Raw genomic sequence first — 14,918 nt, forward strand, 5'->3', positions numbered from 1 at the left:
AACAGGCGGCCCTGGCTGGATGGCTTTCTCTGGCTCTGGCCACGGGGACAGGAGGCGGCAGCAGCCCAGCTGGGCCCGGGCCGTAATGAGGCCTCATTAGTGGGATCCAGCTGCTCCAGCCCCACTGAGGGAGGCCAGCTCCCCAACCCCCACCCCTGACTTTTCTTAATAAGAGTGGGCCTGCTTCCAGAGGGGCAAGGAGTCCAGGGGCTTTGTGGTGCCCTGTGAGCCTGAGGGAAGGTGCTGCTGAGCTAGCACTGAGAAGGGCTGGGATGGGAGGAGAGCTTCAAGGAAGCTGTCTGAGGGGAAGGGGAGCACAGGACCGGCAGGTGGGTGTCAGGGCCAGGGGGGGGGGCGGGGAGGGGAAGAGGACCAAGGAGAAGGGAGGGCAGGGTCCTGGGTCTAGAGAGGAAGCTTGAGGAAGGATAGGCCTTATCCTTTGGATCTAGATAGGGTTCATTTCAATGTGGAAAGGATAGTTGCACATCTAGGATCATCTAGTTCAGTATTTCCCAAACTTTTGACATATGTGTACCCTTCTATAATTTTCGTAACGCTGACACCCCTCGTTCTCATGAGAACGTAGAATTAGGTGCAGCTAAGCACGGTGCAGTGCATATCCCCACCAAACTCCGGTGCAAGGCGTACCCCCACCAAACTCTTCCCGTCCCCCTGGGGGTACGCGTACCACACTTTGGGAAACACTGATCTAGTTGTACGCCTACGCTGTCCTGGCTAGGAGAGCACCTCCTGTGCCAGGCCTTATGTAAAGAAAGCACCCACTATGGGCCTGGACCTGTGTTAGCAGAGTGCTCACTATGAGCCAAACCCAATAATGGAAGAATTCACAGCAATCCAGGTCTGCGCTAGGAAAGCACTCACTGTGTGCCAGAACCTGTGTTGAGAGAGTGCCTACTGTGTGCCAAGTTCAATCCTGCCATGACCCATTGTGTGCTAGAGTGCATTTACCATGTATGGGAGCCCCTGTGGTATGTTAGGTCCCGCACTGGGTGCCATATTCTGTGTCAGGTGATGACCCAATGTAGGCCTGGCCCCGGGTAGGGTGAGCACCCAGTATGTGCCTGGCACTGTGCTCGATGGGTGCCTACTGTGTGAGGGGCTCTGTACTAAGGAAGTGGCCAATGTGTGCCAAGTCAGTACTAGCCAAGCACTTGCCACATGCTGGGACTCGTGCTAGGTGAGTGCTTAGTAGGCAACAGCCTTCTACAAGGGAGTGCCCAAGCCTATGCTAGTTGAGCACTTGCCACATGCCGGGACTTGGGCTGGGTGAGTATGCACCGTGTGCCAGGCCCTGGGATGGATCCTGCAGACAAGAGGTATCCAAACCCTCATGTCAAAGCAGAACAGGGTGGAGCAGACCCAGGCAATCTGTGGTGCTTGCAAAGCCTTCTGGGAGAATTTAGATGCTCTGGCATCTAGGGCCATGGCCCCGGTGACGCTGCTCTTATTTGTCCCAGTACAGAAGCAACCAGTGAGTTCTGGGGAGAGACCAAAGAGGCTCCCCAAGGTCTCTGCTGCCCAAGACACTGTATGAATGGGGAGGTCCTGGGGCTGCCAACTTGTGTACTTGGTGTGAGGCAGCAGGGTTAAAGCTGACCCGGGGGGCTCTTGTGTCCTAGCTTTCACTCCTCCAGCTCTGTCCTCTGAGCCCCAGTCACCCCCCCTCCCCACCACATGAACAAAGGTATGAGGTCTCTATGAGGTCTCCATGGAAGGACCGCCCCATCCACCCCCCCACTGCCCTTAAGCACCCCAGCTGCTCCCAGGCTTGGAGGCACCTTGGCCAGCTGGGTTCCTGCAGGGCCCTGTCCTGGGAGCTGCTGAGGCGTGAGGGAGGCAGCTGAGCTGGCCTGGCAGAGACCATCTGGGCTGGGAGTGGGGGCAGGGACACGTGCAGCAGGCATGTGGGCCTGGGCACGTGCTAGGAAGCAGCCTGCTCCTCTGTGGGGCACTGGCCACATGAAGAGCCAGGCAGAAGCTCCAGGGGGGTCACGGGATGTCTGTGGACCCTGAAGAGACCCAGCTGTCCCATGTCCTCACACCCAAATCTAGAGCCCAAGGGGATGGAGCCCTCGTCGGTTTGGCTCAGTGGATAGAGCATCAGCCTGCAGCCTGAAGGGTCCCGGTCTCTGTTTTGATCAAGGACATCTACTTCATACCTCGGTTGCAGGCTCAATCCCCAGCCCTGGTCAGGGTGCGTGTGGGAGGCAACCAAATGATGTGTCTCTCTCACATCGATGTTTCTCTCTCTCTCGGTCTCTCCCCCTCCCTTCCACTCTCTCCAAAAATCAAAGGGAAAATATCCTCAGATTCCCACCACCACCACCACCACCAACAACAACAACAACAACAACAAGAGACAAAAAGGTGGATGGAAATGAGGACACCTCCTCACGGGGAGGCCCGCTCCCTGTGCACCGGGCACAGATGGCAGCAGAAACCACTGACCAGGATGCCCTCAGCGCCCTGGGTCCTGCCCCTCCATGACATCCAGAGGAGGGGGATGTCTGAAAGGTGCATCCTTAGCCACGTGCCCTCAGGGGAACAAGCACCTGATCACGTGCTGCTCGGCTACCTCGGTCAGCTAGCAGAGGGGGCGCTCCCCAGAGGCTGTCTCCCCGGGATCGGCACTGAATGGAGGAGGCCTCCGTTCCAAACTAGGGCCCGAGACTAGCCAAAGAGCACAGCCCAAGGTCACCAGCAGAACTGAAAAAAGAGGCAGGAATAGAATTTCAGCAGCCACAGGGGTGCCCAGGGGACGTATGCTCTGAGCCTGAGACGAAGCAGCAGCGGGCAGAAGTCAAAGGGCAGAGGGCACGAGGAAGCCGAGCCCCAGCTATCTTTAGGCACATCCTGGTGCTGGGAACGGAGTCCCAGAGCAGCATTCCCTTCCCCAGGCAGGCTGGCCTGCGGCCCCGGGAAGCTCAGCTCTGGCAAGGGTTCTGGGACATGGTGATTCATGCTCCCTACGGCCCACGGCGGGTCCCACATCTCTCCTGCCTGATTGCCTCGGCCCCCCCAGGGTCACTCCGGAGAAAGAAGGGCAGCCAGGGAGTACGCAGAGGGTTTCTTAGGTTTCATGGGGCTCAGAATCTCCACGTTCCTAGACAGGCCCATGGCAATTCCAGGACTTCTCTGGGAAAGTGGATGGAGGCCTTTCTTGGTTCTATCACAAAACCCACCCGCTAGCTAGTGTGCAGGTCCTGAGTGAGGCCTCCATCTCAGCCCATCGCCGAGCACCCAGAGTTCAGGAGAGCTCAGAAATACGTTCAGGAGCTTGGTTCATTCAGACTTGTTCCAACCAGGAGGGAGCTAGATCAGAGTGGGCCTGAGAGGCAGGATGGAGGGCCCTGAGCCTGGAGCAGAACCACCATTGACAAAAAAGGGGCCACACAGTAAACCTGATCAGCTCAGGGGAGGCGTGAAAGTAACCATATAAGGATGGTCTGAACATAAAAATTCCTAATTAGCCCCGGCTGGTTTGGCTCAGTGGATAGAGTGTCGGCCTGCGGACTGAAGGGTCCTGGGTTTGATTCCAGTCAAGGGCATAGGTCTAGGTTGCAAGCTCGATCCCATGTGGAGCATGCAGGAGGCAGCCGACTGGTGATTCTCCCTCATCATTGATGTTTCTCTCTATCTCCCTCTCCCTTCCTCTCTGAAGTAAATAAAAACGTATTTTTAAAATATTCCCAACTAAAAGCTTCCTTTGAGGTAAGCAGTTAGACCAGGGGTCTTCAAACTACGGCCCGCGGGCCACATGCGGCCCGCAGAGGAGTCTGATCCAGCCCGCCAGATTTTTTGGGCAGTGAGCACAGCCGAGGTGTTACGGTAGGAATTAGTAGTTCATATAGTCCGGCCCTCCAGCTCTCGGAGGGACCGTGATCTGGCCCCCACTTTAAAAAGTTTGAGGACCCCTGAGTTAGACAGACATGAGGTGAGTAAGAGTGATGGGCCAGATTACAAAAGGTCACCAGGGAGAAAGCCTTGGGTGCCTAGCAAAGAACAATTGTAGGATGAGACCTCACCACCCAGGTGACCTTTCCTCCCTAGAGATAGCATCTAGGCCTCAGCTGTGTTTTAGGTCCAGAAAAGCAACAAACCCAGACAAGCAATGCCAAGGCTGACCTCAGGACCAGCTGCACTGGGTAAAGACCCCTTGCTCTGGTGCCAGCCAATCTATCCGTGGAGACCCAGTCCCTGAAAGGACACACACCTGGAGATCTGCTGAGTATTCTACTGAGATCTTCCCCTGGGACCCCCCCTACACTCTCCTCCCTTAACACCCCAAAGACAGAGGATCCAGTGGCTGTCCCTCCCAGGAGCAAGCCTACACTTTACCTCCCCCCTCACCCCTTGGCTCACCCCCTTCCCTGCTCTCCCCCCCCAACCCCGTTCATTACCATCACCATTATCATTACCATTACCATCACCAACACCATCACCAACACTATTACCATTACCATTACCATTACCATTACCATTACCATTACCTTCCTCACTTTCCTCAGCCCATTTCTTCAATGAATTACTTCTTCTACCTCTGATTTTTATCAATAAAAATGCTCTCGTATAGTTTGAGTCTTGCCTCTGAATTTTTTCTTAGCCAGAACTCAAGTACTGAGGTTTCTGAACCCAGTTCCTACCTGACTCCACTGTCTAACACCTGTTGCCCACAACACCTTGACAAATGTCAATCTTGACCTTACGGGAAGCTGTCCATTGTTTTTTTTGTGTGTGTGTGTGTGTGTGTCTAAGCTGACATACCTTTGAAATGTCAGAGTAATCCCCTTTCCCAGGTCCCTCAGGGCACAACCATTCACACCAGAGCACAAAACCACACATTCCCAGACACCATCTCTGTGTGCTGTACGAGTTAACTGTTAACTATCCTGTGCCCAACTCTGTGTTACTCTTTATCCCTTCCGCTTTGCTTCCCCAGCCCCCCTAATCTATCACCAATGCATTCCATGGAAACCCCCGTACATCCCCTCCTTTGGTTATAATGTATAAAATAAGCTGCAAAACTGCCATTCTCCAGAATACTTTTCCCATCCACTGAGGTTTCTCTTCCCGTAAATTTTTGTCAGTTTGGCCCAAATAAACTCATAAGAATTATCTACAGGTCTGGATGTTTCTTAGGACACACCTAGCCATTTTTTTGGACCAGGTCGATTGACTCCCAGAAATCTTTATCGACAGATGGCTTGTTTTGGGAAGGCTTAAGCAGAGACCCTTGGTCTATTAATACTCAACTGAATGAGAAAAAGCAGCAGAGAGAATTGATGTGGGAAAGGGAGGCACTAAGTGGGGAGGGGCCATGCTCAGTCACTAGCTTCCTCCCCAGACAGGCCCCAGTCTAGCTTGTCCCTGAGGCAAGATCCCAAGAGAGAAGAAATACAAGCTCTGCCCTTGGGGTAGGACCTGGCATCTCTTCCCTGGTTCCTGCTGCCAGCGCCACCCTCCTCGGCCATCAGCATGAGCGGAAGCCCTCACTGGCCCCTGCTCCCGCCCTCTGCTTCTCAAGGCACCTCACCACCATCTCTCCGGTGCTCTGGGGCAGCGGGCAAGGAAGGACCATGGCTTGGGGAAGGGGGAGAGGGAGGTTTTCTGAGAGGCCTCAAGAGAGGACTTAAGCCAGTGTTTTCCAAAGTGTGGTACGCGTACCCCCAGGGGTAGGGGAAGAGGTTGGTGGGGGTACGAGTTGCACCGGAGTTTGGTGGGGATATGCACTGCACCGTGCTTAGCTGTGCCTAATTCTACGTTCTCATGAGTACGAGGGGTATACTCAGCGTTACGAAAATTATAGAAGGGGTACACTTATGTCAAAAGTTTGGGAAACTCTGATAAGCGAAATGAACAGGAAAACCAACCAGGCCAGAGGACCCCTTGATCAGCACATTTACAGTAAACACTCCTTGTGGCAGGCAGAGGAGGGGGTGGGGGTGGGGGTGAAGGTCGGGTGGGGGTGTCCCATCCCCAGGACAGCCCAGTGGTTCTGCTGTCCTCCCAGCAGGATGACCCCCAGCCTTCTCCAGGGTGTCTCTGGTGAAAGGACCGGCAGGGGGCCTTCTGCCTCCTCGCGGGCTCTGAGGCAGAATCTGCCCTGCTATGGGTGGGTTGAGAGCCGTGGTGCCAATTAACAGCCAGGGGAGGGGCTGCCTGCCAGTGCCTGAGACAACTTAGCTCGCAGGAGCCCTGGCAGTGCCAGACTTGGGCCCCACGGAGTCTCCTAGGCTCTCCTGTTATACGGCAAGCAGCTGGCAGAAGGGGTGGAGGGGGGGGTCGCCCAGGGTGGAGGAAAGGCAGTGCTCATGTCCCCCTGCTCCCTCAGTCCGGTCCCCGTACTCACCAGCATCCCTTTGGCACCTTTCCCCACCATGGTGGCAGTGGGTGTCGGACTCCGGAGTCCCAGGGCACAGTCACAGGCTCTGCTTCTAGCACCTTTCAGGCCACGGACCTCAAGAGCTGTGGAGAGAGCACAGAGTGAGGACTGAGTCAGGCAGGCAGGGCAGGGCCTGTGTGGCCCTCAGGGCTCTCCAGAGCAGGTAGTGCAGGGCCCAGATCACCAGCTGGCAGGCCTCCCTTCCCTCCAACCCCAGCTACCTCGTGCCAAGCGCTTCTCATGTTGCTCCTTTCTAGATGACCCTGAACCAGCTCCTCCCTAGCTCTTCTCCCGACCCTTCCCCTGCATCCCTTAGTCTCCGGGCTTCTTGTCCCAAGGGGCAAAAGTCTATTTTTAATTCTCCAGATGCCCAATTCTATAAAAGACAAAGAACACAAAACTGGACAGGGTCCCATCCCTTCATCGTCTGCGGATGGCTTCAACCCTTTCCCCGAAGAGGGGTCGGTTTGGATCAGCGCACTCGGCAGCCAGGACGGTCTTTCCTCCGCCTGATGCCACTCAGCGCGGCTCCGGGGCAGCTGGGCTTGTTGTTACGGTCACTAACTGGGACCGTAAGCTCCGGACACATCACACGTGCCATGTGCGGGCACGCTCCCCTGCCCTTTTGCAGGCTGTCTCCTCTGCACCACCTTCCCCGCTGCTCACCAGGTGAGGTTATTCAAATCCTTTAGGGCCGTGCACAGTGCCTTTTCTCTGTAGCCTGTCCCTCAACCAAAATAAACAGATTGCTTCCTGCTTCGTGTTGGGTGCAGACATCCACTGGTGTCCTTATCAACTCAGAAGAGAATTTACTTTGAAGTCCGTCAACCGTGAATCAGGGAGTTGCCTGAGGGCTTGGGTCTGAGTTTCATTTACCCCTCTGTGCCCAGCACTTAGCACGGTGCTGGGCTTGCGGAAGTGTGGGTTGCATGGAAGGGACATGAGGAAGGCCCGGGCACTGGGATGATGGCCCGGGTCAGCCAAGATCTCGTAGGAAGCATCTGAGGGGCGAGGTGGGGCCGGAGGGGCAGCCGAGAAAGGGAAGGAGCAGACAGGGACCGTGCAGGTATGTGCAGGTTTACTGTTAGGTGCAGAGGAGGGAGGGCAGGTTTTGACAGGCCACGGGAGAGGAATCCACCTGAGGATTCCACAGGAGATGAATCAACCACCTTCAGGGGGCCTCCAAGGATTCTCTCATAGGAAGAAAATCCTGGGTCAGATGGATAAGGACGGTCAGCCTTCACAGGGCCTGATCCCAGGAAGGGTTCGGCCACCTCTCACCCACAGGCCCAGGAAGTCTTTGGAAGGCTAAGAGAGCAGGGGAAAAGCTATTTGTTTATGCAAATCAGCCTTGGCTTCTTTAAGCCTTCGCCCTGGCCACAAGGCCTCCTGCAGAGCCTGTGGCAAGTGTGTAACTTATCACCATTTTCTCCTTTTTTTGAGTCAACTAGACAGGCCTCTCTGACTCCTTCTAAAGAGGTCTCTGCTCCTGACTTTGGTCTTCTGGGGACAAGTCAGGAGGGTGGGTGTGTACTCCCTTAAAATCATACCCTCGTCCTCCTCACTCACTACACCCCTCCCTCCAAGCTGTAAGTTCTACATTTGCCGTCCCAAAGCTGTCCCGCTTCAGCCAACAAATAATAACGAGTGATGGCAGCAATAGCAGCAGATGGCACTAAGAACCATCTCACGGGTTGGGAATTATGCCTTGAGGTCAGGTGTGTACATTGAAAACACTCCTGGGATTGTCCTCACCCGGAGTAACTCAGAGCACTGATTGCAAACACAGTCCATGTCCTCGGGGTGCTTACAGATTAATGATGGCTGCAATAGGATGAGTTGGGTGAAAAGTTTTGCTTACTTCTTTATCTTGGCCGTTTATATTAAATGGTCCCATACACCCATTCCAAAAGGACTGGCTGAATGCCCATGACATGCCAGGCCCCTTCCAGATGTTACCCGGGCACCATGGGACCTACCCCTAACCTGTAGAGGGGCCGCCATTGACCGGCAGGAAGTCTGAAGTTCGGCATAGCACGAAGAGCGTGGCTGTGGGATAGGGTATCCCCTGGGCTGGGATTCCGGCTCTGCCACTCACTAGGCATATGGCTTCAAGCAAGTTCCTTCACCCCTCTGAGCCCAGTATTCTCAACTTGGAAGACGGGGCTAACAATCCTTTATAAATTCTGAAGTTTCTGCTTCATTTTTGTACTTGACTGCAAGTCCTTCACATTTTCCTCCCCATCCAATCCATAAATATTCCCACAGCCCCAAAGCTCTGATTTTCTCCAATAGTCCTCCCTAGCCAACCGGATATGGCCTAAATTGTTTATCAGTCATTTGAGGCTGGCCACAATTCAATTCATTTATTCCACAAATATTTATTTCAGGCTTGCTCTGGGCCAGACCTGTGCTAGCACCAAGCACCCGCGGGTTTCTGCCTTCCTGCGGCTTACAGGATAGGGGGGATGAGGGAACCTGGTGTCTCCAATGTAGATCATTAAAGACCGAGATAAAGGTGTGAAGAAGATCCTTAAAGCAGAGGGTCCTGGCCTGTCTGAGAGCCACAGAAGGCTTCCCGAGGAAATGATATTTGAGAGTCAGAAGGAGTTAATGAGGCAAAGTGGCGAGGGGAGGAAGAGGAAGAAGTAGTTAAGCAAATGAAATAACGTAGGAAAGACGCTGAGGCTGGGGCTCAGATAGCCAGGGAGGAAGTGGCCAAACATGAGCAGGGACAGAGGAGCAAGGTCAGGGTCATTGGGGCCTAGATGTTTTAGTCTTTAACCTGAAGGCCATGACAGGTATTCTGGGCTTTAAAGCAGAGTTGTAGTTGTAGAGGAGCGATTGGTGGAATATACATTCTCAACACATCACCACAGATACAGTGTGGAGAAAGGAGAGGTAGGAAGAGAGAAGGGCACAGAAGAAATCAATTAGGAATAGGCCAGGCCAGAGATGAGATCTGTTGGGTATGAAAGTCATGCTCAGGTGGGGAAAGGAATACAGATTTGAGAAGGATATGGAAGATGACATTGGTAGGAATTAGTGATGAACTGGATATTGGGAGTGAGGGATAAGGCAGGGTCTTTGGTTTTTGCTGGTGCAACAGGAAGAAGCCAATGCCAGTCCCGGAGACAGGAATGCTACAGGTTTGGGGTGGGGAGAAAATGGGCTGGGTTGGGCAAAATGAGTTGCCTGTGAGCCACCCAATGGTGCCTGGTGAGAGGGCAGTCACAGGACCTGGTCGCCTTTAGTCTCATTGCTCAGTCTTTCCTCTCCCCCAAACTGTATTGTCAGGTCAGTCCATTTTAAGGGTCCATTCGGGCCAAGCCCTGGAGTCCTCCCTGGGGAATGAAAAGAGTCGGGTTCTTTCTCTGTTTTCAAGGACCTCACCATTTAAAAGAGGAGGGAGCATAATCCCCTTTCTCTTTGATGAAGGGAGTGGAGGGGCTGTGGGAGCAGGGAGGGACCCTCGGTTCTGCCTTGAGCCCAGGCTGGTTATCCAGGGCCACCTGCGGCCTGTGCGACTATTCCTCATTCCCAGCGGTTTCTTGCCACCATGCCTTGAGTATCTTTCCATTTCCACCTGTATATATCCGATCCATTTTCAAAACCTGTCCCGTTGTCACTATCTTCAAAGAGCCCCCCCCCCTTTTTTTCCTCCTCCCATTGCAGTCATCCTTTCCACGGTACCGCCAAAGCACACTGTGTACATCTGATTAACACTCTCGTCACACACAGCGTAGCAGCACAGTTACTTGTGTCCGAAGCTGGCGCCCCGCCAGCGGGAGCGATCTTCCAGGGCAGTGCTGGGATTCTTCCGTCCCCAGGGCTGGGCACAGCGGTGCCGCCCGCCGCAGTCGCAGTGCAGGCCAAGTAAGGGGGCGTTTTCTCTGCAGTCCTTGTAAATATTTGGGCATGCTCAGTGTTGCCCATTCGTCCCTTCCTGGAACCAGCCCCTCACCCACTTCTCCCCAACCAGATTCTGATGGTCCCACCCTTTAGAAGTCTTTAATAAGTCCTTCTCTCCTCCACTCCTTGACACCTCCCCGCCCCCCCTCCAATTTTTATTTAGCTGCCCACATCAGCATCCGGCTTGGTTCTGCAAAGACATAGACCCAAGCTTTGTGCGGAAGCTGTCAGAGAGAGCCGGGGCTGCGGCTCCTTTAAGAGAGACCCACGAGAGGGCGTGGCCTGCGGAGAGCTGGACGAAAGTAGGCGCGGCTCCTTTAAGAAGCGGCCCGCAGCCTGCCAGGAGGCCCCGGCCGGCAGGCTGGGGTGCGGTCGCTCTGGGGGCTGCGGCACCATCCGGAGCGCCCCGATTCCTCGAAGCGGGGTGCGTCCGCTCTAATCAGGGTGCGAGGGGGAGAAGGGGCGGGCGTTACATCAGCCACCACGTGTGGGCCTCTCCGCTGGTGCAGAGGCTGCGGTCCCACCCCCGCCCCCGCCGTGGAAAAGTACCGCGGCCCCAGGTACCCGCCCCTTCCCCGCCCCCGGGCCGGCCCCCGCCCTTCCCGGCCCTCTGGGCAAGCCCCCTCCCGCCCGCCCGGCCCCGGCCCCGGCCCGGCGGGTTCTCCCTCCGGCCTTGGCTTCGGGGTGCGGGGCGCCGGCTGGGGGTGGCGCCCCAGGCTGCTAGGCCCCTGCCCTCACCTGTGGCCGCCCGAGCCCGCCCTGTGCGCGCCCAGAAGGAAGGCTGGGATGGGGAGGGCGCGGATTCTCCCCGGGGTAGCATCCCCCCAAGAGCGCCACGGCCCCAGCCCCTTTCCAAAGCCCACGACCGGGGGGCGCGGACAAAGAGCCGGAGGAGAGCGCCGGACTCCCCGGCGCAGCAGCTTCCCGGGACCGGCGAGCCCCCGGGGACCCAGCCCGGGCCAGGAGGTGGGCGGGCGGGCAGATAGGGAGGCCAGCCGGCTGGAGGGGCCAGATAGGCAGCCAGGGTGGCGGCAGGGCGAAGCGATGGAGCCGGCGCTGGCAGGCGGGGCGCAGGCACGGCCTGCCGGTTCCGGGTCCCCCACAGATCCCCGGCGCGCAGACCCGGCGGCGCCCGGACGGACCGGGACTCCTCCACTCGCTCCCCGCACCACCCGGCGCCGGCGGCCCCAGACCGAGCGGGCGTCCGCACGCAGCGCCCCCACTCCGGCAGCACCCCCCCCCCCCAAACACACACACATATACACACACACACACACACACACACACACACACACCCCGCCTTTCCTGCGGGCTTCAGCTCCTTGGTGACAGCCCAGACACCCAGACGCGCGCACCTACCCCGGCCTCCGTGGCGAGACGTACATCCCCGTGCGTGCACCCAAACTCTTACCCTCAGATGCCTGCAAGCATGCTCCATCACACCCCCCGCCACCCCCCTCTACACCCCACACATACACACCCCACACAGACACACACGCCGCACGCACACTGGCCCTGGGGCTCCATCCCGAGGAGCCACCCGACACCCCGATGGACAGCTGGACAGACGGAGGCGCGCGCCGCAGCGCCCCCTTCCCCGGCCCCCTTACCATGCTGCAGCCCCCGGCCCAGCGAGCTGGGTCCGCACCGCGCTGCGCCCAGGTGGCTTTCTTAAAGGGAAAGTTGCATCAGCCTCCGAGGCGTAGTGCCGCCCCGAGTGAGCCCGCCCGCCCCGCCGCGCTGCTGCTCGCGGCTCCTCCGGAGCTAGTTGTGTTTTGGTTTCGGGGAGGCGGGGGCCAAGACTTTGGTGAAAGTTTAGAGACTGAGAAGGCTTGGGAGAACCTAGCCAAGTCCCTCCCCTCCCAGAACAGCTCTCCTGGCTGCCCAACCTCCTCCCCCCCCCCCCCCCCCTTCATCCCCACCCGTCCTGGCCGACTTCTCAGGCTCCTCCTCCCAGGGAATAAAATTACAAGTCACTCCAGCTTTCAGATGATTGATCCCCTCTCACCCCTGGGAGGGGGCTCCACAAAGGAGCCCCCTTCTCCGTCCCTGCCTGTCTTCCCTCCAGCTGGGGCCCTGGAAGGAAGCAGATGTCCCCTTCGGGCGAGGCTGGAAGGAAGCCAGAAGACCTGGGCCACTTAGGGGGGCTGGGGCTCCAGTTAGCTTGCCAGCACCCCCCCCCCCCCCCCCGCCCGCCTACTGCGCCTGCGTTTCCCCTAGAGAGGAGCCGGAGCAGATTCCATTCCCTTAGGAACAGCACCGCTGGGGGTGTGGGCACAGCTGGGGTAAGGCCTCGGTCGGTCCTACTCCTCAGGACTGGAGCTCTAGGGGTAATCTTCTCCAGGGACCCTCCCTTTGACCACTGGCTTGGTCAGCCCTACTCTGGCCATTACAGGGCTTGCAGACACGAACCTGGGCCTCCTCTTCTCCCCCTGGTGAGACAGCCCAGGTTCCAAATTCCAGCTGAAGGAGACTTGGCCAAAAGGAGGTTTGGCGAGCCTCAGTTTCCTCCCCGAGACATGGAGAGGATAAGCTGAGGTGATGATGCTTCTATGGGAAACACGTTGCTCCAGCCCTTCCGGGAGCCGTGCTTGGCAGTGGTGGAAGGGGCCCCACGTTTGCTTACCTCGTGAGAGCCACCAGCTGTCAGGGAGAAGGGCCAGTAAGTGCTGGCTGTCAGAACAGTCCCTGAAGTCCCAGCTCACCTGAGCACATTCTTCACCATTGTCTGTCCAGGAAACAGGATTTATTTGTTCCCTGGGGACAATCGGCCTCTAAGCAGCTGAGGCACACACGCCAAACTTGTACAAGATCAATTGACAAAAAACAAAACAAAAAACAATTGACGAGGAAGAATCCACTTTATTAACCTAAGGATCAGAGGCACGGAGCAAGATAGCCGGCGTCAAGCACAGGCACTTCCTTCTGGCCGGATTCTCGGGTGTACGCCATAGATCTTCCCCACCAGGGCCCTGCCATCTCAGAACTCACAACCTATTCCCGTTGGAGACTTGATCAGATCCAAGAAGACAGGCAGGTCTCATAAGCAAGATTTTCATTTTTGCTTTCCGCCAAACCTGGCAGGTATAGGATGTTTAGGATTTGTATTCTAATGAATGAATTGTGGTGTCGTGTGTGAGTGTGTGTGAGTACATGTGTGTGAGTGTGTGTGTGTGTGTGTGTGTGTGTGTTGCGCCCCACTTGCCGCTCCCGCTAGGACATACTAATACATTCTGCTGCTGGTCTCTCCCTCCCACCTTAGGCTTGTCAAAAAAGGGCCACCACACAGGGCAGGCAGGAAAGAGGCTGCTGGAAGAGGGCCCCCAAGCAGTGGAGTGGGGACAAGGCAGAAAGTGAGAGGAGGGGGCCGTGGCTTCCTCTCCCTTTGGCTGGGGGTGGGGGAGAGAGGGGAGACCCCTGTGTCAGTGAAGGGTCTTAAAACTGTCATGGCCCAGGGAAAGTGTGGCTTTCCCACCCCGTACACGAGACACCCTACAAGGTGTGGTGTCTTGTGTCCCTTGTACAAGAGGCTGAAGGGGTATTCGGGATGCTCGGAGCCCTCAGGCCTGGCTGGGGGCGGGGTGCTCAGGATTCAGCCTTCGGAGGTCCTACCAGAAAGAGGGGAAGGCCCTCAGGGAGGCAGGCAGCCCAGTCCCTTCGCCCTGCGCCCTGCGTGGGGGAAAGAGAAGATTTCCCCTGGGCTGTTTGGGGAAGTTAGAGATGTTGCCCAAGGGGGATTTTTTTTTAGACACACAGATGACATAATAGAAAGTATTCTTGGAGCACATATAGAAAGGCTGATACATGTGTACGTCTTGCCCATCTTGATCCAGATAGGGTCTCAGGAAACCACACAGCGAGTTGAATCCCGAGAAGCTTGTGAGAAAAGATCCCTAGCTTGAAAAGCTGCTTTCATGAGACAGGGACGAGAGCAGCTGTTTTTTTCCAACCAGAGAAAGAGAGGCCCCAGGGGAGGCAGGCCTGGGCTGAGCCCAGGTCAGAGCTGGGATGACCTTCATCCTTTGGATGCGGGCATTTGACTCCCAGGATGGGAAGGGTGTGTGGACAGAGTCAGGGGGATCAGGCCTGGGAACAGACGGGAGGACTCCCGGGGTCAGATACGTGGCCTGCCTCTGCTGGGGCAGGGCGGCCGGAGAAAAGGCAGCTGGCTGGGCCCCACCCACTGTGGGCTGAGGCGAGCCTCAGGAACCTCCAGTTATAGCGCTGTTTCCTCGCCCAGCGTCAGATCCCCAGTGCTGGCTGGCTTCCTTGCTTGTCACCAGCCCGCAGGATCAAGGCCTCTGCCGGGACTCACCGAATCAGTGTAGGTGTGTGTCTGGTAGAAACAGGGATGAGGCCGGACGTGGGCCCCTTCCGGAGAGCACTGGAGGAGCGGGCAGCGCTGGCACCTTGGTGGAGGGTGCTGAGGGACCCAGCTGAGAGTTGGGGGAAGGTGCACATTGCTTGGAGTTGTAGTCTGTCCTGACCTTGGTCTCTACCTCCTTGGAGCCCCAGCAGCTAGAAAACACGATCGTCAATGGCCTGTCTGGACTCTGCCATCTGGTTCTTTCTCCCTTGAACTTGGACCAAGCACAGTAAGCAG

At 56.8% G+C, this 14,918-nt stretch overlaps 1 protein-coding gene across 2 annotated transcripts in view; it reads right to left on the reverse strand.

The window, feature by feature from the left end:
- The window catches only part of SLC6A9 (solute carrier family 6 member 9), a 35,423-nt gene extending 23,278 nt beyond the window's left edge, over nt 1–12,145 (reverse strand). Inside the window, exons 1-2 of one of the 2 annotated variants that reach the window (XM_084874554.1) lie at nt 11,926–12,145; nt 6,371–6,486 (exon numbers count right to left, since the gene is read on the reverse strand). In XM_084874554.1, the coding sequence (XP_084730680.1) occupies nt 6,371–6,400 (30 nt within the window). In that variant the 5' untranslated portion in view covers nt 6,401–6,486; nt 11,926–12,145. Of the gene's footprint in view, nt 1–6,370; nt 6,487–11,674; nt 11,695–11,925 lie in introns of those variants that run through there. The other variant, XM_084874553.1, reaches the window with a different exon arrangement.
- Nucleotides 12,146–14,918: the final 2,773 nt, after the last annotated feature.

The sequence above is a fragment of the Pipistrellus hanaki genome, assembly GCF_964339955.1.
Source record: "Pipistrellus hanaki genome assembly, chromosome: 2".
Lineage (NCBI taxonomy): Eukaryota > Metazoa > Chordata > Mammalia > Chiroptera > Vespertilionidae > Pipistrellus > Pipistrellus hanaki.